The sequence below is a fragment of the Tachypleus tridentatus genome, chromosome 2, assembly GCF_004210375.1.
Source record: "Tachypleus tridentatus isolate NWPU-2018 chromosome 2, ASM421037v1, whole genome shotgun sequence".
Taxonomy (NCBI): Eukaryota; Metazoa; Arthropoda; class Merostomata; order Xiphosura; family Limulidae; genus Tachypleus; species Tachypleus tridentatus.
In genome coordinates, this window is record NC_134826.1 from 19,723,440 (window position 1) to 19,749,735 (window position 26,296).

A 26,296-nucleotide genomic window follows, 5' to 3' on the forward strand; every position below is an offset into this window, starting at 1 on the left:
TATAGAGAGCGATCCAGAATCATCTTTTCCATTTAAAAACTTGATAATTAAATAACTAAGAAAATGTGTGTGTGTTTTTCTTACAACAAATTCACATCAAGATATATGCTGTGCCTACTGAGAGGAATCGAACTCCTAATTTTAGTGTTGTAGATCCGTAGTCTTAACGTTGCCCCAACGAGGTACATCTAAGAAAATGTAGCCATGCACTTTTCGACATTTTGTAGCTAAATTCAATCAATTTTTATTGTCACAATTTTTCCCACAATTCCAGTGAGTTGTGTTATCCTGTAAAATGGTTACCGTACAAAAACAGCCTGATTTTGGCTTTCAGAGACCGAATGAGTGACTTTAGCGCAGCGTAATTACAGTCACCAGTTCAGGAAAGACGTATGGGGGTATGTTAAAGATATCGTGTATAGTACACCTATAGGTAACAGCGAGGAGTTAAAGACCAGGATATCGGACGGCATAGCTACTATAACTGTGGATACATATTGCATCTAACGTGGACTGATATCGAATATCGGTTAGACGTGTTGAGAGCCACTAATGATGCACAAGTAGAAATATGTTGCCATGTTACTAAAAGCTGACTGAGTTGGGCTACAAGATAATGAAAACTGCATGGTTGTATTTCCATAGTTAATTATTACATTTTAGAATAGGAATGATAGTTTTGTACCACCATATACATCTGAACAGTCTTCTTTAGTCGAAGTCGAAAAACATTTTTTCTTCAAATTCCATTTGATTTCATGCAAATTGTTTGACAAACATATGTTTATTTTTTCCCACCTTTCAAATTTAAACTTTGTGTGTTTGTGTGTTTTCTTATAGCAAAGCCACATCGAGCCATCTGCTGAGCCAACCGAGGGGAAATCGAACCCCTGATTTTAGCGTTGTAAATACGTAGACTTACCGCTGTACTAGCAAGGGGCGTTAATTCGGATTAGAATATTCGGCAATATTAAGATTTACAAAATATAATTTATCAAAACATGAAATTCTAGCAAACCGAAAATCTTGAATATCTACGCGACAACACAATCATTAAATTGAAAGGAGAGATAGTTTTACACTTTTTACCGTAAAGATATAATGGAATCTAAAGCCACATAGTGAATTTTTACTTTATACAAATACAGTCAGGGAATTAGCTCTAGTGAACATACGTAAAATTCTGAGCCACCTCATTTAATGGAATATCAATTGACAGTGTAAAAATTTAGGTTCGATTCCACATTGTGGCTTTATTGTAAAAAAACGTACAACACCACTGTAAGGGAAATAAGTGGTTAGTCATATTTTCCTTCATATGATATTTATCAGCTCTAATCGTGTATTTCTTCTTACAGCAAACTTGAGAAATATTTTTACGTATTCATAAATCTTATAAATGCATCAAATGGTAGTTAACTGGTGTTTAAGACGTATGAATATTTCTCAGAACCAGCTCTGATATGGGCTACACACGTTTAGTTTGTGTTTGTTTTTGAATTTCGCGGAAAGCTACACTAGGGCTATCTGCGCTAGTTGTTCTAATTTAGCAGTGTAAGACTAGCGGGAAGACAGTTAGTCATCACCACCCATCGCAAACTTTTGGGCTATTCTTTTACTAACGAATAGGGGGATTGATCGTTATGTTATAATGCCTCCACGTTTGAAGGGGTGAGCATGTTTTTGTGTGACGGGATTCGAACCTGCGACCCTTGGATTACGAGTCGAGCGTCTTAACCATCTGGCCATGCCGGGCCTGATACATTTATTACTTCTGTGTTTGGCTAACGGCGAATGTCTGACTATTTGGTAGTGCAATGGCACCATGCATAGATTTCTGGTGGAGGCATTATATCACAGTTCTTTTCGAAGAATAATTTTATTATAGGGACATGATGTAAAGCCAAGCATTAGAATATTTTGAAGAAAAAATTCATTGTTCTCCAAGAAAGTGGAAACACTTGCAAAGTAGGGAGCTTACGATAACAACTAGCTTTGAAACTACACCCTAAATCAATCCGGACAAACACCAGAGTGAATGTTATGACCTCATGACCCAAAACACTACTGTGGTCAAGCTACACATATCTTTTGACATCAATTACAAAATTATTAGGAGGTATTTAAAGTTGTTGGAGACCACAGTTTTCGTTAAAACGTTTTGCCATAAAGATGGTAAAAAATAAATGAAATCACGCTAATCCACTGATGTATCTTTAAAAAACGTTCAACCTTCAAACTCAGAGGAGAGCCAGTAGAAATTTTACCAAGATGTACAGAAGTCTCTTATAATATCTGTATTTGTTTTCTTATAGAAAGGCCACATCGGGCTATCTGCTGAGTTCACTGAGGGGAATTGAACCTCTGATTTTAGTGATTCAAATCCGTAGACTTACGAGTGTACCAGCGGGAAACCTCTTACAATGAAAGTCATGGTGCAGAAAAATAGTGTCCGATCGTGAATATTTGGGTGAAGGGGATAAAGACGAAACAGTTTTTATGAAGTATGATTGTATCAAACTCTGTCTGAGGTGACAAAAACAAACTTATAACTTCCTTTAAAGTTTGCTTTTGTGATTTGTAGTGTTTATTTTCAGAAGACAATTGGGCCCGGCATGGCCAAGTGTGTTAAGGCGCTCGACACGTAAAATTCGCGGGTTCGAATCCCGGTCGCACCAAACATGCTCGCTCTTTCAACCGTGGGGGCGTTATAACGTGACGGTCAATTCCACTATTCGTTGGTAAAAGGGTAGCCGAAGAGTTAGTGGTTGTTGGTGATGACTAATTGTCTTTCCTCTTGTCTTACACTGTTAAATTAGGGAAGGCTAGCGCAGATAGTCCTCGTGTAGCTTTGTGCGAAATTCAAAAAACAAACAAACAATCTTTCAAAAGTTAAATGCTATTAAATGCATGACATCACCGAGATCCAATAAGAGAAGCACGCCAAGCACCTCTTCCTTCTGTGTCATGTGACCTGATAAGGTCTAATGCTTTAAAAAAAGTCGACAGAATCATATTTAAACTTCTAAGTTAAAAATCCATTAATGTCCGGTGAAATTAAGATTATGTGCTTATAATTCATACTTTATTAATACACCAAATACATTCCCAACAGCTGAATCTTATATTATGTACGGACAGGCATAGATTAGTGCTTATACATAGTATACCAAACTGTGGATCCAAGAGTCCAAGGTTGGATCTCGCTACCGAAAAGAAATTGCGCTCAGTACTTCAGGGCGCCGTAATTTTGTTATAAGAGTGACGGTTAAGTCCCATTATTCGATTTGAATAGCTCACATGGTGGTATTGAGTGCTATTGAAAAACTGCTTTCCCTCTAATGTTGAAGATCAAAATTAGTAAAGGCTAGTGGAGATAACCCCTACCTAGCTTTGATCTACACTTGTAATAAAATCACCAGTTACTAGTCAAACTGAAACAATGAACTATACTCGCAGTACGATCACCAGTTATTAGTTAAACTGAAACAATAATCTCTGGTTAAAGTACAATCACCAGTTACTAGTTAAATTGAAACGACGATGAATACTTGCAGTGAAATCAATAACTGCTAGTTGAACTGAAAGAATTATCAATATTTATAATAAAAATCACCAGTTGATAAAGATGAAGAGCGTGATTGTTTGTTTTGAATTTCGCGCAAAGCTACTCGAGGACTATCTGCGCTAGCTGTCCCTAATTTAACAGTATAACACTAGAGGGAAGGCAGCTAGTCATAACCACCCACCGCCAACTCTTGGGCTACTCTTTTACCAACGAGTAGTGGGATTGACCGTCACATTATAACGCCCCCACAGCTGAAAGGGCGAGAGTGTTTGGCGCGACCGGCATTCGAACCCGCGATCCTCGGATTACAAGTCGAACGCCTTAACACACTTGGCCATGCCGGGCCAGGAAGAGCATGAACCGAGATGTTTGTGGTTATAAAACAGACACACAACAAGTACGCAAAGCTTAACAAATCACGTTAGGTGACTTATGATCAGAGCAGAGAAAACTGAAGTTTTATTTATTAGAAACCTCAAATTGAGTTTGCGTAAAATATTTTTTAATCACAACTTTTGTGGTTGGTAGAAGAAATTTAAGCCTCCCTCAGTTTTAATCTACGAAGAAAAAAACACACCAGAAAAATAAACATTGACGTTAACAGGTAATGTATTTTTTGATACTAAGAAATCGCTTACATCACTATTTTCCCCCTACTACTACTACTTGCAAGCTTTTCAGTTATGTTTTCCCTATATTCTCTTTCTGTGTACTTTACATCCTACCCGGCATTGTGTGTCTGTTGACTTGAGGTATTTTTAACAATTTTTCTCCAGAAAAGAAAAAGAGATAATGCTTAGATTTCACGGGATGCTTGTTGTACCACATGTTTCGATATATGATTGACAATGCGTGAAGCAGTCTTTTAGGGAAGAGTTCATTGAAGTACATTTTCTGACATACAAGTGGAAAACTGTTTCGGTGAAACTTTACAGAACTGATTGAGGTACGTTCTTTACGAGCAAACTATGGAAAGCAAAGGACCACAAAACCAATCTGATATTTCTATTCAGTTTGAAGTATTTTAGGTGTTAACTAAGTTTTAAAGTGTAGGAGTGACGCAATAAATACAGTTGTTGCTTATCTCACAAAGAATCAGGTTTCTTTACGGTGTATTTATTTATTTTTCAGTTGGTTAGTTGGTTTGATTTATAGAAGAGTCATACTGGACTACCTGTTGTATCCACTGGCGGAATGGAACTCTGGATTTTGGTTTTATAAGTCCGTAAACTTGCGGCTGTAGATCTATTCTTACTACTGCTAATAAAATTTGCTGACAAGATTGGTGGTGTTTCCTTCTGTGATAGTTTGTGATATTAAAAAGTGTGGCGCTTCTCTCTGTAATAGTTTGTGATATTAAAAAGTGTGGCGCTTCCCTCTGTGGTAGTTGGAGGTATTAAAAAGTGTGGCGCTTCCCTCTGTGATAGTTTGAGGTATTAAAAAGTGTGGCGCTTCCCTCTGTGGTAGTTGGAGGTATTAAAAAGTGTGGCGCTTCCCTCTGTGGTAGTTTGAGGTATTAAAAAGTGTAGCGCTTCCCTCTGTGATAGTTTCTGATATTAAAAAGTGTGGCTCTTCTCTCTGTGATAGTTTCTGATATTAAAAAGTGTGGCGCTTCCCTTTGTGATAGTTTTTGATATTAAAAAGTGTGGCGCTTCCCTCTGTGATAGTTTGAGGTATTAAAAGGTCTCTCACTGGTAATTGCTACTTTATTATGTAGAACGTTCTCTTTTTGTGCGAGAGGTCTCAGGTTTGACTCTTACTGAGAGAACCATAGCAACCAACAAGCTGGAGTCTGAGAACCATAGCAACCAACTAGCTGGAGTCTGAGAACCATAGCAACCAACTAGTTGGAGTCTCACGATCCTAAGATAATGCCTGAGGTCATGCCTTGTTTCTTATGGGGTTGAGAGGCTTAGATAGGTTGAGTTGTAAAATATGTTTTTATTAGAAAGAAATAATCTTTCACATCAGTTGGACAACCACCCGCTGGTAACGAGAGACGTCTCTAGTTCCATAAATTCTGGCTAGAATGTGATTACCACCGTCTGATTAGAAACGCTAAAATAGAAATGGTTATGTTTTAAACGTTTTTTATCTGATCATTTAGCTCATAAGATGTTGTTCAGACTGGCAAGGCGACTTATTGTTGAAGTAAACGCAAGGGCGCTGACGATAACACATGCGATTATTATGTTTGGAGCATATAATACCGATTTATTATTTCTCCCTTTAAAATAACGAAGGTGAGTGAGGTTTTTATTAAATTGTTGTTGTGTAGTGATAGACCAGATTATTTACATTTGCTAACATGTTTCTTGCGTTCAAGTGGAGCGCAGATAGCTTTCGAGTAGCTTTGCGCGAAATTAAAAAAACAAACAAACAAAAAACAAGCGTTCAAGCGGAGTACAAGTGAATCTTTCAGAATTCATTAAGGATATTTAAACAACAACAAAGCCTTTTCACAAGTTAAAGAAACAGGCGATTATTTCCGATGAAAAGCACCCCTGATGGCAGACACTCTTGGCTCATTAACGCGCAGAAGGATGTAATTATATCAGTATTAGAACGGAGTGGTGCTTACAATTAATAATTTCTTCCAGGTAAACGAAATACGAGTTTATTGTAGCTCATTTTTCTTTTCGCGAGACCGCCTAATCCTTTCCACTGCCTTATCTATTGTTTCAGACGCTTCTCTAGACCACCTTCATTTCTTGAACTTAGCCGGTCAATACCACGTTCACCGCGTTCGATATTCCGAGGGTTTAATTATATCGTGTTGTAGAAATCATCCACTGAAACTTAATTGTAAACTCGGGCATGCGCAACTAATGTAGCTCATTTGTAAAACGTGCAGGAACAGTAGCAGTAGCCCCGAGCGCTCATAACCTCTTCAGGATTCTCTTCACCAGTAACGTAGACTCGGTTACGTGTAAGAGGTCTAATAGTTTTATATAAACCGTTGTTTGACAACGTGTATGTGTGTGTGTGTTCGTTTACAAGTGGCGAACTGCTGAACCGATTGTTATCAAACTTGAAATGAATCCTTAAGGTCTCCTTGGAGAGTCTGGCAGAGGTCAACGTTCTTATATAAGTCCTTGTTATGTTATCCCCAGAGGCCGTTATATTTTTCCCATGCGTTAAACATGTACATCAGCTAATAGATATATATTTTTTGTAAGAATATGAACACAGAACGAACTATATATCGCTTGCTGTATTCTAAAATCATGACTTAAGCAAATCTACAGTTAAAAGCAATATTTAAAACAATTCCCACAACCCACCACCACATTTGATTTTTGTTGAAATTTGTGGTAAAAAGTAAGAATACATTATTCTCAAATGAACTGTTCGTATCTTTAAGAATATACGTTTGCACAAACTAAAACGTTCTATAAGTTTTACTGCTTCATATTTCCAGGTTTATCTTTGAACTTTTTTGACAATTTCCAATCTGCAACAACTACAGTTAGCATTTTAGTTTGTTTGTTTGTTTTTAATTTTGTGCAAAGCAACACGAAGGTTATCTGCGCCGGCCGTCCCTAATTTAGCAATGTAAGACAAGAGGGAAGGCAGCTAGTCATCACCACCCACCGCCAACTATTAGGCTACTCTTTTACCAACGAATAGTGGGATTGACCGTCACAGCATAACGCCCTCACGGCTAAAAGAGCGAGCATGTTTGGTGCGACTGGGATTCGAACTTGCGACTCTCAGATTACGAATCGAACGTCTTAACCTGGCCATGCAGGGCCTAGCACTTTAGCCCGAGAATTACGTAATATTACTTTTCATATCCTTCCTGATCTCGTTCATAGATGCAGACTACGAAACGTTTTCCTAAGTAAATGTATAGCTTTTGTTGCTAATACTGCTTACACTTTAAATACCACACGCAGTTTGAAAATTATTGTTTCCAATTTAAACCCGATACATAAAAATTTCACTTTGAGTTGCAATTACTACTTTAAGAGAAACAAAGCGGTTGGCCCAGGTAGAAAGGTTGAGTTCATTGTATGAAAGATATTGGAACCTCAACATGCTCTTCTGATCAGTATCGCTATGTCTTATCATGCTCTGTCTGACGATAGTATATCTTAATAACATCCTCGCAGAGCAGTTTTCGTTGTAAAAGGCTGCGTCGCAATACTATAACTTTCAAGCATACCAAGCATCACTGTATGCTTCCGCATTTCGTCTGGTGTGTGAGGACGACGGCTTTTCATCGTCCATTTCAACGTTTTTATCAATCATAAATCATACGGGTGGTATGACTAGAAGCCTTATCTTGGTGAACTTATATCCTACTTGACTATATTGAATACTGTTGTCTAAGGCATGTGAATTGTACTTTTAATGGATTCTCAACTGTTACAAAACACAACACTTTCACGGTGTTCAAGTTGTTGTATATCTCTTACTGGATGGTCCTGGTACCCCAAGATGATCCACATTCTTTTGTTTTCCAATGCCATGAAGTACACGTCTTGGAAACTGTAAATCTACGATCTTATTGCGTGAATATTTTGCGTTATAAAAAAGCTTTTACATACCCTTTCCAAAAGCAAATAATTTTCGATGGCGTCACACTTACCTACTTATCGCGAAATAATGTAAAGAAGTAATTCTGATACATGCCGTGTCACAAAGAATTTATATCGGCTATTATATGTTTACGTCACCTGCTGATTTGCATATTAAAATCGTTTTAACGTAAAGTAAGTAAATCTAGTAGTTTCAATCTGGACGGCATGTTATGCTTCAAGTGGTTTAAACAGATCACGTCAGAGACCCAAGGTTCAGACATAGCCATCCATATTTTGGAACTTCTATTCAGATGAAGGTAATATTTCAGCAATACAATTTGTCCTCACGGCTTAATGTGCAGAGTATATCCAGTCGAACCTTGAACCTTCTGGCTTGCAAGACCAGTCATTTAACCACTATGATACAGTCGAGTGCATTCTGTCTGTTTACAAATATTGATCGCTGTTTTATACTTTTCTAAAAAGATATAGAAAAGTACCTCGTTAAGTCCGTTCTGCTTGAGTTAATGTAGTAAGAATTAACTGAAGCAGTTTCCGATTTATTGACGATTTTATTGTTAGAGTTCTTGATATCGAGAGTTGAGAGAGAATAAATAAGATAATTTACTGAATGGTACTTATATAATATTGTCTTGTATTGAATATCCTAAGACGATGAGATTTTGATTAAAGATCATTTCAGTATTAACTAAGATGAAGAAGAAATCGTTTAAATCCCATATATAAAATTGAGGTTAAGATAATTGATTTAGTAGCCTGTAATTGAGAACCTCATGTTAAAAGAAGGTTTTACAGCCAATAGCGGAACGTACTACCCGTGTTGTTCTATTACATGAGGAACACAGTTTGTTCCATCTAGAGTCAGATGGGTTTTAAAAATGCTTAAAGATAGTAATTAGTAGTATAAATGAATCAAGCTGAAACAAAAACAATTATATAGTCGTTGGGAGTAAAATGAAGGCATGCGTTGGGTGGTTTATGGTTTGTTTTGAATTTCGCGCAAAGCTACACGAGGGCTATCTGCGCTAGCCGTTTCTAATTTAGCAGTGTAAGACTAGAGGGAAGGCAGCTAGTCATCACCACCCACCGCCAACTCTTGGGCTACTCTTTTACCAACGAATAGTGGGAATGACCGTAACATTATAACACCCCCACGACTGAAAGGGCGAACATTTGGTGCGACCGGGATTGAAACCCGCAACCCGCACAATACGAGTCGAACGCCTTAACCCACCTGGCCATGCCGGACACGTGTCGGGTGAAAAGACAGAGATATTTCGTACTTATCTCAGGAATACTAGGAGAGTTCACGGACATGCGTTAAAAATGTACGTCAGCCAGTATATGTTTTTGTAAAGACGTGAAAAATAAATGAAACATATTTTGACTGCTGTACTCTAAAATCAGAACGTAAGCAAGTCCACAATTAAAATACTGAAACCAGTTCACACAATTCTTCATCATCTTGCTCAACCTGACAAAAGTGTGGCTTAGCAGTGTCCCTGCAGCATAGGTTTCATTGTAAAAGGTTCCACCGTAATGTTGCGAAAGCATATCAAATATTCCTGCACACTTTCCATAAGCCATCTGGTATATGAGGATGATAGCTTCTCAGCTTCCATTTCAAAGGTCTAATCACTCAGAAATTCATAGCAACTTGACAGATATATACATTTTTGTGAAGGAACATGAATATCTTCCCGTTTTATTCACTAGCTACTGTTATTTTTTGGAAAGTTTCAGCCTATCAGGGTATACAATGGTCCCGAACTGAAATATGGTGCTCCCTGTATCGGGAATGGTCTGACGTGAATTAAGAAAGTGTTGTGCGATCTTTAATTTTTAGTTCTGTTTTATAATTTTTATGAATCAAAAGCTAGAAGATATTGAAAAATGAATTTTACAAAACTAATTTTTATATCAGTCGAACAAGACATTGTTATCACTGTATACTCTACCACATATCTATAAAACTCTCATATGTGCTTCATATGTGAGGGTAGCATTTTGTTAAAACAATATTCCTAACAGCATACTCTGACACTTTAACGAACTAAGCCTTTTGTAATGGAAAAAAATACCACATTTATAATTGAGCTTTGGTCTCCAGAGAAGAAATCTCTAAAACTTACAGCAGGATTTACAAAATCTTTCTTTTTCTATTTCCCGTGATATAATACTCGTTTACTTTACTTTTGCTGGGAACTAAAACATTTTATAAAAGTAATCTAAAGAAACTAACTTTAAAAACGTTGATTAAAACAACAAAAAGAAATTAAACAAGTTTACCTTTTATTATCAGGTACAATGTACTCTCTCTTACAACAAAGAACAGAGCCATTTGAAATGAGCTCCGTATGTAACTCCTGCTTCAACGTAACCTTAAATGTCTAGATATTTTTTTCTCCAACATTTAATGTGGTCTTCAACCTACAAAGTTTCCCCCTTGTTTTATTCTTGATGATTTACTAGAATTTGCTGCAAAAATGTCTAACACTTGGTTTAATAACACAAATTATGATAAGGTTGATTTGACAGTCATAAATAGTCCATTTCCCTGTACGATTTATAATTAATGTTGGTCTCCATTGAACCATATACTCTAAATATCAAGTGTTTCTGTCTTCAGCCCAGCATGGCCAGGTGGTTAAGGCACTCGGCTCGTAATCTGGGGGCTGCGGGTTCTGATCCCCATAACACCAAACATGCTTGCCCTTTCAGCCGTGGGGCCATTATAATGTGACGGCCAATCCCATTATTCGTTGGTAACAAAGTAGCCCACAATTTGGCGGTTGGTAGTGAAGACTAGCTCTTCTCCATTGTCTTATACTGCTAAATTAGGGGCGGCTAACGCAGATCAGCATATAGCTCGATGTGGCTTTGCTATAAGAAAAATACACACACACACGCTGACGGAGATAGCCCTCATGTAGCTATGCGCGAAATTCAAAAGAAACAAACTTTCTCTTTTACGTTGGGTCCCCCGCTAGTACAGTGGTAAGTCTACGGATTTATAACGCTAACATTGGAGGTTCGATTCCCCTCGAAGAACTCAGCAGATAAACCGATGTGGATTTGCTACAAGAAGACATACAAACACACCTTTACATTTGCTAAGATACGCTGACGACGAATTCTGTTTTTACCGACACAAAACAAGCCCAGCTTGTCTAGAAACACTGAACAAACAACAATATTCTATAAGATACACATAAAATGTTACCACTGGTTAACATTTTCATACATGGAGTGCATAAAGGCTTCTTCCCGAGTGTGTCTCGTAAGGCCACCTACATTGACCTCTACATTTCAGGTCGACATATCAAAAACTGGAATTTTAAATATTTTACATTTTAATACTAGAACCGTTTGTAGTTGTCAAAACAATTCAAATTCGAAGGCGAAAACAAAACCTGAAACGGAAGGAAATAAGAATGTTTTATATTTGTTTGAAATTTCGCGAGGACTACCTGCGTTAGCCGTCCTTAATTTAGCAGTAATATACTAAAATGAAGACAACACCACCAACCGCCAACTCTTAGGATACTCTTTCATCAACGAATAGTGTAATTTATCGTAACATTATAACGTCCACATGGCTGCAAGGAACGAGCATATTTGACGAAAAACAATTTTATTGGTTTGATTTAGCTCATTTCAAATTTCGCGCAAAGCTACACGAGGCCTGTCTGTACTAGCTGTCCCTAATTTAGCAGTGTAAGACTAGAGGGAAGGCAGCTAGTCATCACCACTCACCGCCAACTCTTGGGCTACTCTTTTACCAACGAATAGTGGGATTGACCGTAACATTATAATACCTCCACAGTTGAAAGGATGAGCGTGTTTGGTGTGACGGGGATTCGAACCCGCGGTCACCGGATTACGAGTCGAGTGCCTTAATCACCTAGCCATGGTGGCCCAGGGCGATTCGAGCCGTGACCTATAGTTTGCAAGGCGAGTGTTCTCTAACCACCAAATCATGCCACGCCAATTCCAGAAACTTGTCTTCTTCACATCAACAAATTTTCTTGAAACTGTCATTCAAAAACTCAGTTGTTGAAAATCCTGATAATTTTAGCTTAACTAAAGAATATTACCGTGTAAAGAACCTTACCGCGTATTCTTTTAAACTTAACTATAGAACCTTACCGTGTATTCCTTTTAACTTAACTAAAGAACCTTACCGTGTATTTCTTTTAACTTAACTAAAGAACCTTACCGTGTATTCCTTTTAACTTAACTATAGAACCTTACCGTGTATTCCTTTTAACTTAACTATAGAACCTTACCGTGTATTCCTTTTCACTTAACAAAAGAACCTTACCGTGTATTCCTTTTCACTTAACAAAAGAACCTTACCGTGTATTTCTTTTTTCTCTGTGGTTCTAAAAATTGTGGTTTGGTATACGTGAAACACCGGTCATCAAAGAAAAAGTGTAATTTAATTTGTTTCACCTGACAAAAACTATAGGAGTTTTCTAATAAATAAGTTCCAAGAGAAACCATTAATTAAAGAAATGTTTTCGAAGGCAGCCGTTCACGACAGCACAGCAAGCTACATACGAAAACTAAATACTTGCATTGCCGAACACAACTATCCGTCTTGCCACATTTTTTAGCATAAATAACTCACATGGAGCTTAATTCATTTCACACAGTTTTTTTAAGGACAATAACAGGTAAAATAAAAAAGCCCGATTAATAGAAAATAAAAATATATTTACAAACAAATCTACCAATTCATCATTATATCCATTGACCAATAGTATTTCTAATATTTTATGATTGGTCCACTTAAACATTTGCATTTGCAAACGTAATTCATTCCGTACGTAGCACTTTATAATATGTAAACTTGTACAGACGCCGTAATTTCTGTTTTCTTTGTCTTACGACCCCACATTGAGGCACTCAACTCGTAATCCGAGGGTCATGGGTTCGAATCCTGTCACACCAAACATGCTCGCCCTTTCAGCCGTGGAGGCGTGATAATGTGATAGTCAATTCCCACTATTCGTTGGTAAAGGAGTAGGCCAAGAGTTAGCGGTGGGTGGTGATGACTAGTTGTCGTCCTTTTAGTCTTACATTATTAAATTAGAGACGGATAGCGCAAATAGCCCTCGTGTAGCTTTACGCGAAATTCAAAATAATAGAAAAAACTTCCTTATAGTCTGTTTGAAAGTTGTCGTTTTTTTATTTTACTTACAATACGGGATTCCTGATTTCCGTTCATTATTCACAAAAATAAATATTTTATTGTGAAATATAAAACAACAACAGCTGGAACAGAAACTATATTCCGTTTAGTTTTTAAACTTGACCCTTTACAATGTTTTCGAAATTCAAACTTTCTGTTCAAAAGGAAGTAGAAAATAATATTTTGATAAAATAAATAGTTTAAGGTGTCACACGTTTATCAACCAGCAGTCGTAAATTACTCTCATTATAGAAATAAATGAGCTCTAAGGACGTTAATTTGTTTTCCAATTCCGTGAGGGATTGGTTAAAGTGTTACACAGTTAAGTGTGGAAATCTCAAAGCAAATAGAATTTTCTTTTGTTATTTTGAGTAACACGTTTGAGTATTTTATCAAATCTATTGTTTTCTATTTCATATAAGCCCCATGGTGGCCCAGCGGTAAATCTGAAGGCTCATGATTCTAAACAAATTGGGTTTTCGATACCTGCGGTGGACAGTGTAGCAACTAACGATCTTACACATAAACAATTTTGAGCACGAGCAATAGTGCTGCCACCTGGTGACCACAATTACATATCACTAATTACCAAAACAATACATATCGTTTGTAAGTATTCTATATTAACTACAATATTATTTGTCTAAATAATTACATAATGTTAACCCTGAAACATTAAAAAGGTTTAAAACACGGTTCTGTTTTTTTTAATACCAACTGTACTTCTATTTTTGCTTCTTTATATAATATAAACTGAAGACAAAAAACCAAATTCAACAAACCTGAGCAATTAGCTTCTGTTAGAGAGTATAAAAAATAAAAGATATATTACATAGCACAATGGCTTGGTATGACTTATATCGCTGGTGGGTGCTCTGTTATTGGCAACACACAGATTATGGTAATAAACAATTTCCTTGAACATTTGGAAGTGCCAAAACCTGGACTGACGCGAAAAATATTAATAATGAGAGCAAGGAGCAATATTTTAAAATAAAAATCTGAAGGAAGAAAGGTACGCTAATTATCATGTGTTACATAGTAAATATTTGAACTTTGACCTTTTAAGCATTTGAACTTTGACCTTTTAAGCTTTCTTTCTACGTGTATTGATTACATAAATGCATGTTTGACATCACAATCTGGCATACTATTTAGAAACTTCTAATAATACCTTTTCACTTTTTACTTGGAAATTCGCGCAAAGCTACAGGAGGGTTATCTGCGCTAGCCGTCCCTAATTTAACAGTGTGAGACTAGAGAGAATGGCAGGTAGTCATCACCACCCACCGCCAACTCTTGGGCTACTCTTTTACCAACAAATATTGGAATTGACCATCATATTATAACACCCTCTCGGCTGAAAGAGCGAAAGTGTTTGATGTGACGGGGCTTCGAACCCGGAGACCCTCGGAATGCGAGTCGAGTGCCTCAGCCACCTGACCATGCCGGGTCGTAAAACAAAGAAAACAGAAATTATGACGTTTGATAATTTAAAGAAAAGGTATTTGTTTGTTTGTTTGCTTCAATGAAAAACCACCTTGGGTTGTCTGCTCTGCCTACCGCGGGGACATGAACCCCAGATTTTAGGGTTATAAGTCCGTGGGTGACACAGGAAAAGGAACTGGTGACAGAATATTCTCGAACACCAGTAAACAGAAAACATGTGCTCAAACAAACACTGGCATGGTGTACAGACTTTTGGGAACTGAACTGGATTTTTATGCGTAAGTGAAGAAACACACATATCGGTTCAGATGTGGCTATCATTATTCGAATTATTGTTATATTTTACATAAAATGTAGCAGGACAGCACCGCCTTTGATTATTTATTCTGTTCTTTAAAACATGTTAAGGAACTGAACGTGAGTTCATAACAATCATTATATGAAACTGTGTTCTGTAGTAATACGTCTCGAACCTGAGACCCTGCGTTCTCTACATCAACGCGCTAACCACTAAACCACATCTTGCTCGGGACAATTCGGTGTACTAATGTTAAGATATAAACAGAAAAGGGCTACTAGGTTTCGTTGCTGATAAACTACTTTTATTATTAATATTTTTTTAAAAATAGTTACCCATGTATCACGCGAAAGAGATTGAAGCCACGTGCAGTACAATTAGTTCCGTTACGATGTTGAAACACGAGTTCAAGTAGGTTTTGTTTTTGTTTACTTCTTTTAAGAGTTTTCGCACAATACACAAATATAAACAAGGGAAATGCAACTAGTCAATAGCGCTATCTGCCAATCCTTGGTCTGCTTTCATATGATCAAATAATAGGATTTGACTATCACTGGGTATTAAGTTTTATTTTTATGAAGAAGAATACATAAAAGCCAGCATTCACAACAGAATGCATTTAATCGAGGCTTAACCTACTTTTATGATAAGACTATTGGTTCGGTTCTTAAGCTATGTACACTCGACAGACTAATAGGTTTTTTTCGCATCAAATTATCTTCTTCGAATTGCCTTAACCATTCTTGGTTTGCTCGTATTTGAGACGAAAAATGCATAACATAACAGTCTGTTGTTATTGATTTTTTTTAGGAATACAAGCACGTGGTGTTTGTAGGTTTACTGTATTACTTCTAGCAATAAGTCCGCCCACCAGTCACGTCTGATTAGGCTACACCCGGATCAATGGCGTTGACAGCAACTACATAGATAGGTTTAACAACCTGTAGTGCAATTATTGTTATATGGAAACACGTGCTTTATGGCTTCTTTTAAATATTCACACGTTAAAAATGCCTCTCTATACACGACATACAAAATAAATATAAATACACGTTTTAAGTTCAGTGGCCATATTTCCATGTGTGACTTTTTACATACTTGTGCTGGATAAATTGATTTTGGTCTGTTTGTTTGTCTTCCAGCGTGTCGCTATTGATTTAGTTTGCAACGTTGTCGTAGTACTAAAAGTACGGCTTGAAGAACAAACACAGCGAAGTTAAAAAAAATAACCGATTTAACAAGCGAATGTTCTGCATTTGTTTAAGTTACAGGAGATTAAAGCCGATCGAGTCCGACTCTCTTGTAATCTCTGATGCCTGCCACCTGAAGAGGGCTCTCTGACAGTCACAACTGCTGCTGACAGCTAGTCAAATCTTTTTGTCCCTCTTACAAATGTGTCTTTTCTTAAGACATTTCGATCTCGTTCAAATCCAGTTTCCATGGCAACATAATTTTCCATGTTGAGGACATTATAAAGATAAGTTCAGTTCTCAAAAGGATCCATCACACTCTCGATGAATACAAATTTGGGAGAATTTTTTTTTAAAAAAGGGTCTCGAACAGAGATTTAACAAAGCAAATAAATTAGGTTCGTTTTTGACGTAATTGTGTTATAGACCGACTCATATTCCAAATCACTATTTTTTTTAACACTTAACAAACGTTACTGGGTTATAATCTGGCTGCGTGTACTGAAACAAAAGTTATGCATTTTCAAAGTTTGTTCTAACTTAGAATTTACAATGTATTGCTCAAATTCTTGTGTTATACCTGCTAGAGTGTTTTTATGGGCCTTCTCTTAAGATACTCAGCAGAGAGTTCGAAAGGTCTTCATCATTAACACTATAATAACCACACTAAACACTTATATTATCATCACTATCTTTTCTCACTTTACACTAGTTAACTACGTAAAAATAACCACACTAAACACCTGTATTATCATCACTATCTTTTCTCACTTTACACTAGTTAACTACGTAAAAATAACCAAACTAAACACCTGTATTATCATCACTATCTTTTCTCACTTTACACTAGTTAACTTCGTAAAAATAACCACTCTAAACACCTGTATTATCATCACTATCTTTTCTCACTTTACACTAGTTAACTACGTAAAAATAACCACTCTAAACACCTGTATTATCATCACAACCTTACTCACTTTACACTAGTTAACTACGTAAAAATAACCACTCTAAACACCTGTATTATCATCACTATCTTTTCTCACTTTACACTAGTTAACTTCGTAAAAATAACCACTCTAAACACCTGTATTATCATCACTATCTTTTCTCACTTTACACTAGTTAACTACGTAAAATAACCACTCTAAACACCTGTATTATCATCACAACCTTTCTCACTTTACACTGGTTAACTACGTAAAATAACCACTCTAAACACCTGTATTATCATCACTATCTTTTCTCACTTTACACTAGTTAACTTCGTAAAAATAACCACTCTAAACACCTGTATTATCATCACTATCTTTTCTCACTTTACACTAGTTAACTACGTAAAAATAACCACTCTAAACACCTGTATTATCATCACTATCTTTTCTCACTTTACACTAGTTAACTTCGTAAAAATAACCACTCTAAACACCTGTATTATCATCACTATCTTTTCTCACGTTACACTAGTTAACTACGTAAAAATAACCACACTAAACACTTGTATTATCATCACTATCTTTTCTCACTTTACACTAGTTAACTTCGTAAAAATAACCACTCTAAACACCTGTATTATCATCACTATCTTTTCTCACTTTACACTAGCTAACTACGTAAAAATAACCACTCTAAACACCTGTATTATCATCACTATCTTTTCTCACGTTACACTAGTTAACTACGTAAAAATAACCACACTAAACACTTGTATTATCATCACTATCTTTTCTCACTTTACACTAGTTAACTTCGTAAAAATAACCACTCTAAACACCTGTATTATCATCACTATCTTTTCTCACTTTACACTAGTTAACTACGTAAAAATAACCACTCTAAACACCTGTATTATCATCACTATCTTTTCTCACGTTACACTAGTTAACTACGTAAAAATAACCACTCTATACACCTGTATTATCATCACAATCTTTTCTAGTTAACTACGTAAAAATAACCAAACTAAACACCTGTATTATCATCACTATCTTTTCTCACGTTACACTAGTTAACTACGTAAAAATAACCACACTAAACACTTGTATTATCATCACTATCTTTTCTCACTTTACACTGGTTAACTACGTAAAATAACCACTCTAAACACCTGTATTATCATCACTATCTTTTCTCACTTTACACTGGTTAACTACGTAAAAAATAACCACACTAAACACCTGTGTTATCATCACAACCTTACTCGCTTTGCACTGGTTAACTGCGTAAAAATAACCACTCTAAAACACCTGTATTATCATCACTATCTTTCTCACTTTACACTAGTTAACTTCGTAAAAAATAACCACTCTAAACACCTGTATTATCATCACTATCTTTTTTCACTTTACACTGGTTAACTGCGTAAAAATAACCACTCTAAACACCTGTATTATCATCACAACCTTACTCACTTTACACTGGTTAACTGCGTAAAAAATAACCACTCTAAACACCTGTATTATCATCACTATCTTTTCTCACTTTACACTAGTTAACTTCGTAAAATAACCACTCTAAACACCTGTATTATCATCACTATCTTTTCTCACTTTACACTAGTTAACTACGTAAAAATAACCACTCTAAACACCTGTATTATCATCACTATCTTTTCTCACTTTACACTAGTTAACTTCGTAAAAATAACCACTCTAAACACCTGTATTATCATCACTATCTTTTCTCACGTTACACTAGTTAACTACGTAAAAATAACCACACTAAACAGCTTGTATTATCATCACTATCTTTTCTCACTTTACACTGGTTAACTTCGTAAAATAACCACTCTAAACACCTGTATTATCATCACTATCTTTTTCACTTTACACTAGTTAACTACGTAAAAATAACCACTCTAAACACCTGTATTATCATCACTATCTTTCTCACGTTACACTAGTTAACTACGTAAAATAACCACACTAAACACTTGTATTATCATCACTATCTTTTCTCACTGCACTAGTTAACTTCGTAAAATAACCACTCTAAACACCTGTATTATCATCACTATCTTTTCTCACTTTACACTAGTTAACTACGTAAAAATAACCACACTAAACACTTGTATTATCATCACTATCTTTTCTCACTTTACACTAGTTAACTACGTAAAAATAACCACTCTAAACACCTGTATTATCATCACTATCTTTTCTCACTTTACACTAGTTAACTACGTAAAAATAACCACACTAAACACCTGTATTATCATCACAACCTTACTCACTTTACACTAGTTAACTGCGTAAAATAACCACTCTAAACACCTGTATTATCATCACTATCTTTTCTCACTTTACACTAGTTAACTTCGTAAAAATAACCACTCTAAACACCTGTATTATCATCACTATCTTTTCTCACTTTACACTAGTTAACTACGTAAAAATAACCACTCTAAACACCTGTATTATCATCACAACCTTACTCACTTTACACTAGTTAACTACGTAAAAATAACCACTCTAAACACCTGTATTATCATCACTATCTTTTCTCACTTTACACTAGTTAACTTCGTAAAAATAACCACTCTAAACACCTGTATTATCATCACTATCTTTCTCACTTTACACTAGTTAACTGCGTAAAAATAACCACTCTAAACACCTGTATTATCATCACTATCTTTTTCACTTTACACTGGTTAACTTCGTAAAAATAACCACTCTAAACACCTGTATTATCATCACTATCTTTCTCACGTTACACTGGTTAACTACGTAAAATAACCACACTAAACACTTGTATTATCATCACTATCTTTCTCACTTTACACTGGTTAACTTCGTAAAAAATAACCACTCTAAACACCTGTATTATCATCACTATCTTTTCTCACTTTACACTAGTTAACTACGTAAAAATAACCACTCTAAACACCTGTATTATCATCACTATCTTTTCTCACGTTACACTAGTTAACTACGTAAAAATAACCACACTAAACACTTGTATTATCATCACTATCTTTTCTCACTTTACACTAGTTAACTTCGTAAAAATAACCACTCTAAACACCTGTATTATCATCACTATCTTTTCTCACTTTACACTAGTTAACTACGTAAAAATAACCACTCTAAACACCTGTATTATCATCACTATCTTTTCTCACGTTACACTAGTTAACTACGTAAAAATAACCACTCTATACACCTGTATTATCATCACAATCTTTTCTAGTTAACTACGTAAAAATAACCAAACTAAACACCTGTATTATCATCACTATCTTTTCTCACGTTACACTAGTTAACTACGTAAAAATAACCACACTAAACACTTGTATTATCATCACTATCTTTTCTCACTTTACACTAGTTAACTACGTAAAAATAACCACTCTAAACACCTGTATTATCATCACTATCTTTTCTCACTTTACACTAGTTAACTACGTAAAAATAACCACACTAAACACTTGTATTATCATCACTATCTTTTCTCACTTTACATTAGTTAACTACGTAAAAATAACCACACTAAACACTTGTATTATCATCACTATCTTTTCTCACTTTACACTAGTTAACTACGTAAAAAAAAGGATACTTATAGAAACATATGTGGTGTTATTTAATTACTTATATCTCGCTCATCCCTTGTCATATCACTATGACGTTTTCTTTAAAAGATGTAATTGATTCAATTATTTTAAAGATTACTACTATTTAGGCTGTAAAAATACTAAGGAAAATAATCAGTTATGTATTTACTTCCAAAACTTGCAGATTAATATGTAAGATGAGATTTTTTATCAGTTTTTTTAATGGAGGAATTACTCAATCCTATAACCATGGTTACATAATGTGTCTCGTGTATGTCCCCATGGCAAGGAGAGTTAAAAAAAGTTTTAATTATTTTGTTGTTTTAGCACAAGGTTACGTAGTGGGTCATCTACGATCTTTTCTTTTAGCGTTGAAAGTCCGTAAACTTACCGCTGACCCACTAAACGAAACTGGTATAAAGAGTGCCATTAGTGTTAAGGCGAGTAGCGTAGAATGTAGTTATGCCATTAACTTGAATTAAGTATTTTAATAATTTCACTGCTCTAGAGTACCAAATTCCACAAGATATCCAGGCAACTAGACTATACTCTCACATTGATTGACGCTGTTAACCAAACTCAGTGCCAGATGGCTTCCACCAAGTGATTCAGATGTATATCCGGGGGATATAACAGTGAACATTATATTTTGATATTCGCAGTGGTCAGAGCACAAAAAACACATTATATAGCTTTGTGATTAACAACAAACAAACTCAATGTCCTTTTGTTTATCTATAAGTTTTCTTGTGTAATCCTAATTATTACAAAGTAAATATTTATAATTTGTTCGTTAATAAGTTGAAAACAACTTTGCTTCGAACGTAGTAATTAATAAATCATTCTTCATGGGTGTTTTGAGTCGATTTAATTACCAATCGTCGGATGTGACGACACAAAGGTCAAGGGGTCATAAATGGATACCTCTCGCTCCAACTTCTCATTGGTCACGTTACTCAGACGCTTAGCCCAAAAATATTGTTTTGCTTATATTTTGTAACATACTTTCAAGTTATACACTTTTCTGGGCAGTAAATTACACGGTCTGAGAATCTTCAGTAATTTGTCAACGAAAATGACAGGTAACTTATTGTTGGTAATTATATCGTAATTTAATGCTGATCGTAGGGTTAAAAACATCTAAATTACTAGCAACGTATTATTAACGGTATTTAACAGTAATTTAACGAAGACCGTTTTTAAAACCAGTGTATTAATTAATAACGACCTTCTGCGTTGTAAGTTATTTTCCTGGTTGTATAAAACACATGTTGTGATCATAACAATACTGTGATACAGAGAAAAATCGAAAATATGAACGTATCAGCGTAGTGTATGTGTAATACATTGTGTACATGAAACCGACTGCTTTTGTTGTTGTTAAGCATAAAGCTACACGATGAGTTAGTTAGTTACCTGTGCTTCGCCAACGAGGGTATCGAAACTACAATTTTAATGTTGTAATCCTGAAAACGAAATGAGACATTTTTAAGGTCATTCATCTTTAGCACTGTTTTGGTTTGAATTTCGCGATAAAATTACTCTAGAGTTATTTTCACTAGCTGTTCCTAATTTACTAGAGAGGAGGAAACTAATCAACATTATCCACCGTCAACTCTTGGACTACCTTTTCACCAACGAATGATGGAATTGACCGTTACGTTATAACGCTCCCACGGCTAAAAGGGCGAACATGTTTCGTGTGGTAGGGATTCGAACCCTCGGCCCTCAGATTGTGAATCGATTGCCCTAACCACCCGGTCGTGCCAACCCTACCTGTCTTCGAATTCATATGGATCAGAACGAAGACAAATTGTAATTTTGTGTTATCACACTTGTGTGAGTAATATAATCTGAAACTATAAAATTAAAATCTAATAATTATTTTTAACACAGTTTTCTTAACCATCCCATTATAGACTTCAAGTAAGAATCACAATAGTAAAATAGTCCGGTCAGCAGACGGCCATGCCATTCTTGATTACAAAGATGAATAGTTTTAATTTATTGCTAATGTTATTATGATAGTTTATCATATCTTAAATATTTAAAAATGACTTACCAGTTTCATTAACTCCATGCGGTCGAATTCGATTGTCGTATTTCCCAGATCCCATTATATTATCAAGTATTCGTTTTTCAATGGCTCTCAAATTCTGTTTCCCCCTATTAAATAAAAACAAACATTTTAGCACTAAAATAGTAGACATTTTCTACACAACTTGTTCCCAAATTTTTTACGTTATAGTTATCTTATTATCACAGATGAAACAGTTATATTTGTTATTGTGTTTAATGTTCTTTTAACATGTAAATATGTATATATCTTATTATTGAAATAAAATTAATTAAATCTGTCATAAGTGATTAATTAATTATAACACCGTATTCTTTATTCTGTTCCTTAAGACTTTTCATCAAGCAAAAGAGTGAATAATAGTATTTCAACCACACTGTGGGTCGTCCATTGCCGACGACGCGTTTTGCTCTGTACAGATCTCATCAGGTCGGATGAAGTAAAACAGTTGTGGTCTGAACATTATTTATATAAGTCTTATTACAACAACACTTGTTATGGTGTAAACGCCTTAATTTTACATAATTTAAATTTTTCGGAGTAAACTGATACACTTATATTTACTGTAGTTTTCTTAATAACTGCCAGAAAATAGAAGAACACCCACTCTCTCGTGTTTTTAATTATTTGCTCGAACTTGTTCCTATGTTATCGTGTTTTACAAAAACACTATTAATCAATAAAATAAAACATTTTTATCACGAGTATTTGAGGCCTGGCATGGCCAGGTAGTTATTGGCAAGCAATCTGAGGGGCAAGGGTTCGAATCTCCGTCATACCAAAAAGGGTTGTCCTTCTAGCCGTGGGGAGGTGTATATAGTGACAGTCAATCTCATTATTCGCTGGTAAAAAAGTAGTCCAAGAGTTAGCGGTGGGTGTTAATGACTAGCTGCCTTCCCTCTAATCTTTCACTGCTAAATTAGGGACGGTTAGCTCAGATAGCCCTCGTGTAGCTTTATGCGAAATTAAAAAAAAACGATCACTAATATATTTATTGTGCTTGTTTTAAAACAAAAGAAATTGAGTTATCCGCTGTGTTTATCGCGGGGAATCGAATCACAAATTTTAGTATTGTAATTTTATAATCTTACCTCTGACCCATCGGTGAACTTTTAATTACTTAAAACATTGCTAGAGTGTTTGTTAAACATATTCTGAGGAGACAAATTACGGAATGATTCTAAATCTTTATATTATCTATGATTTTTTATTCTGAGTGAGTAAAATTACGAAAAATTAGCGATCAAAATTCGTATTAATTGTGACAGCTTTTATAAACGCCCCCCGATTGTACAGCGGTATGTCTCCGGATTTAGAACGCTAAAATCAGGGGGTTCGATTTCCCTCGGTGGGCTCAGCAGATAGTCCGATGTGGCTTTGCTATATGAAAACACAGCTTTCATAAATTTTATTTTCTATGCTAAGAATCGGGAAATGTTTAAATTTAGCGGTTTTTTTTTCAAATATTTTAAGAATTAACCGTGCTGGATAATAATAATAAAATTTTGGGTTCGATCCCAGTGGTAAACACAGCGAAGATAGCCCGTCGAGCTGCAACAACAATATTATTGAGTTTTATGCAGGTTCAGAATTCGTATTCCAATTTAAACACGTTACTAATATTGGTTTATTTATAAATTCTGTTTATAACTTTCGGCATATCTTCGTATTTTTTTCGGAATGTGATTTCTTTTTCCGAGAGCACAACAAAAGATTAGACAAGTTCTCGTCCTTGAAACTCCGACATAATAACACATTTTTCGGCAAACATAATAATAACAAAGATAATTGTGTTTCTAGTGAAGAAGAGAGATTGTGTCAGCACAGAATGGTAAACCAGCTAATAGAAATCGATGAAAGTAAATCTCACGTGCTTTTGGATTGTACGCTGAAACAGGTTTGGACATCTTTGCGTGTCAGACTGTATACCTGAATCTGTTTGGACATTTTTTTTTTCTCTAGTGCATACTGGAAACGGTTTCTACACGTCTGTGGGTTGTACTGCACAGTAGAACCAGTTTGGACGTGTTTGCGTGTTGGACTGCACCCTGGGACCGGTTTGGACATCTTTGCATGTCAGACTGCATACCTGAATCTGTTTGGACATGTTTGCCTGCCACACTGTATCCTTGATTTGGTTTGGACATGTTTACGTGTTGGACTGGGATATGTTTGGGTACGATTGTGAAAACGGAGGATAATCCACACAAAACTGTGACAATGCTTTGAAATATACAACATTTAGGGTTAGGTATAGAACTTGAGTTAGTTTACCATAAACAGATAAGAATGAAATTTTATTGGTTAATTAAAATAATTAATAAAATCTCAACTGACGTCATCACTACCTATTTCACCTTTCATGTCGCTGGTTTTAGGAACGTGTTTTGTTCTTGTTTTTACATGCAGTAAAGAAAGAAATTATGAAAACATAGATCGGTGTACGGTAACAAACAATACGTAGTGGTAACTATATAGAAAACATAGATCGATGTACGGTAACAAACAATACGTAGTGGTAACTATATGGAAAACATAGATCGATGTACGGTAACAAACAATACGTAGTGGTAACTATATGGAAAACATAGATCGATGTACGGTAACAAACAATACGTAGTGGTAACTATATGAAAACATAGATCGGTGTACGGTAACAAACAATACGTAGTGGTAACTATATGGAAAACATAGATCGGTGTACGATAACAAACAATACGTAGTGGTAACTATATAGAAAACATAGATCGATGTACGGTAACAAACAATACGTAGTGGTAACTATATGGAAAACATAGATCGATGTACGGTAACAAACAATACGTAGTGGTAACTATATGGAAAACATAGATCGATGTACGGTAACAAACAATACGTAGTGGTAACTATATGGAAAACATAGATCGATGTACGGTAACAAACAATACGTAGTGGTAACTATATGGAAAACATAGATCGATGTACGGTAACAAACAATACGTAGTGGTAACTATATGAAAACATAGATCGGTGTACGGTAACAAACAATACGTAGTGGTAACTATATGGAAAACATAGATCGGTGTACGGTAACAAACAATACGTAGTGGTAACTATATGGAAAACATAGATCGATGTACGGTAACAAACAATACGTAGTGGTAACTATATGAAAAAAATAGATCGATGTACGGTAACAAACAATACGTAGTAGTAACTATATGGAAAAAATAGATCGATGTACGATAACAAACAATACGTAGTGGTAACTATATGGAAAACATAGATCGATGTACGGTGACAAACAATACGTAGTGGTAACTATATAGAAAACGTAGATCGATGTACGGTGACAAAAAATAAGTAGTGGTAACTATATAGAAAACGTAGATCGATGTACGGTGACAAACAATACGTAGTGGTAACTATATGGAAA

General features: G+C 35.5%; 1 protein-coding gene across 2 annotated transcripts in view; it reads right to left on the reverse strand.

Annotated features, from left to right (window-relative positions):
* LOC143239100 (glutamate-gated chloride channel-like) overlaps nucleotides 1-26,296 on the reverse strand; it is a 180,243-nt gene that overhangs the window by 52,339 nt on the left and 101,608 nt on the right. For both annotated transcript variants that reach the window (XM_076479926.1, XM_076479935.1), the window contains exon 3: nucleotides 22,867-22,970. In XM_076479926.1, coding sequence (XP_076336041.1) covers nucleotides 22,867-22,970 — 104 coding nt within the window. The remainder of the gene's footprint in view (nucleotides 1-22,866; nucleotides 22,971-26,296) is intronic.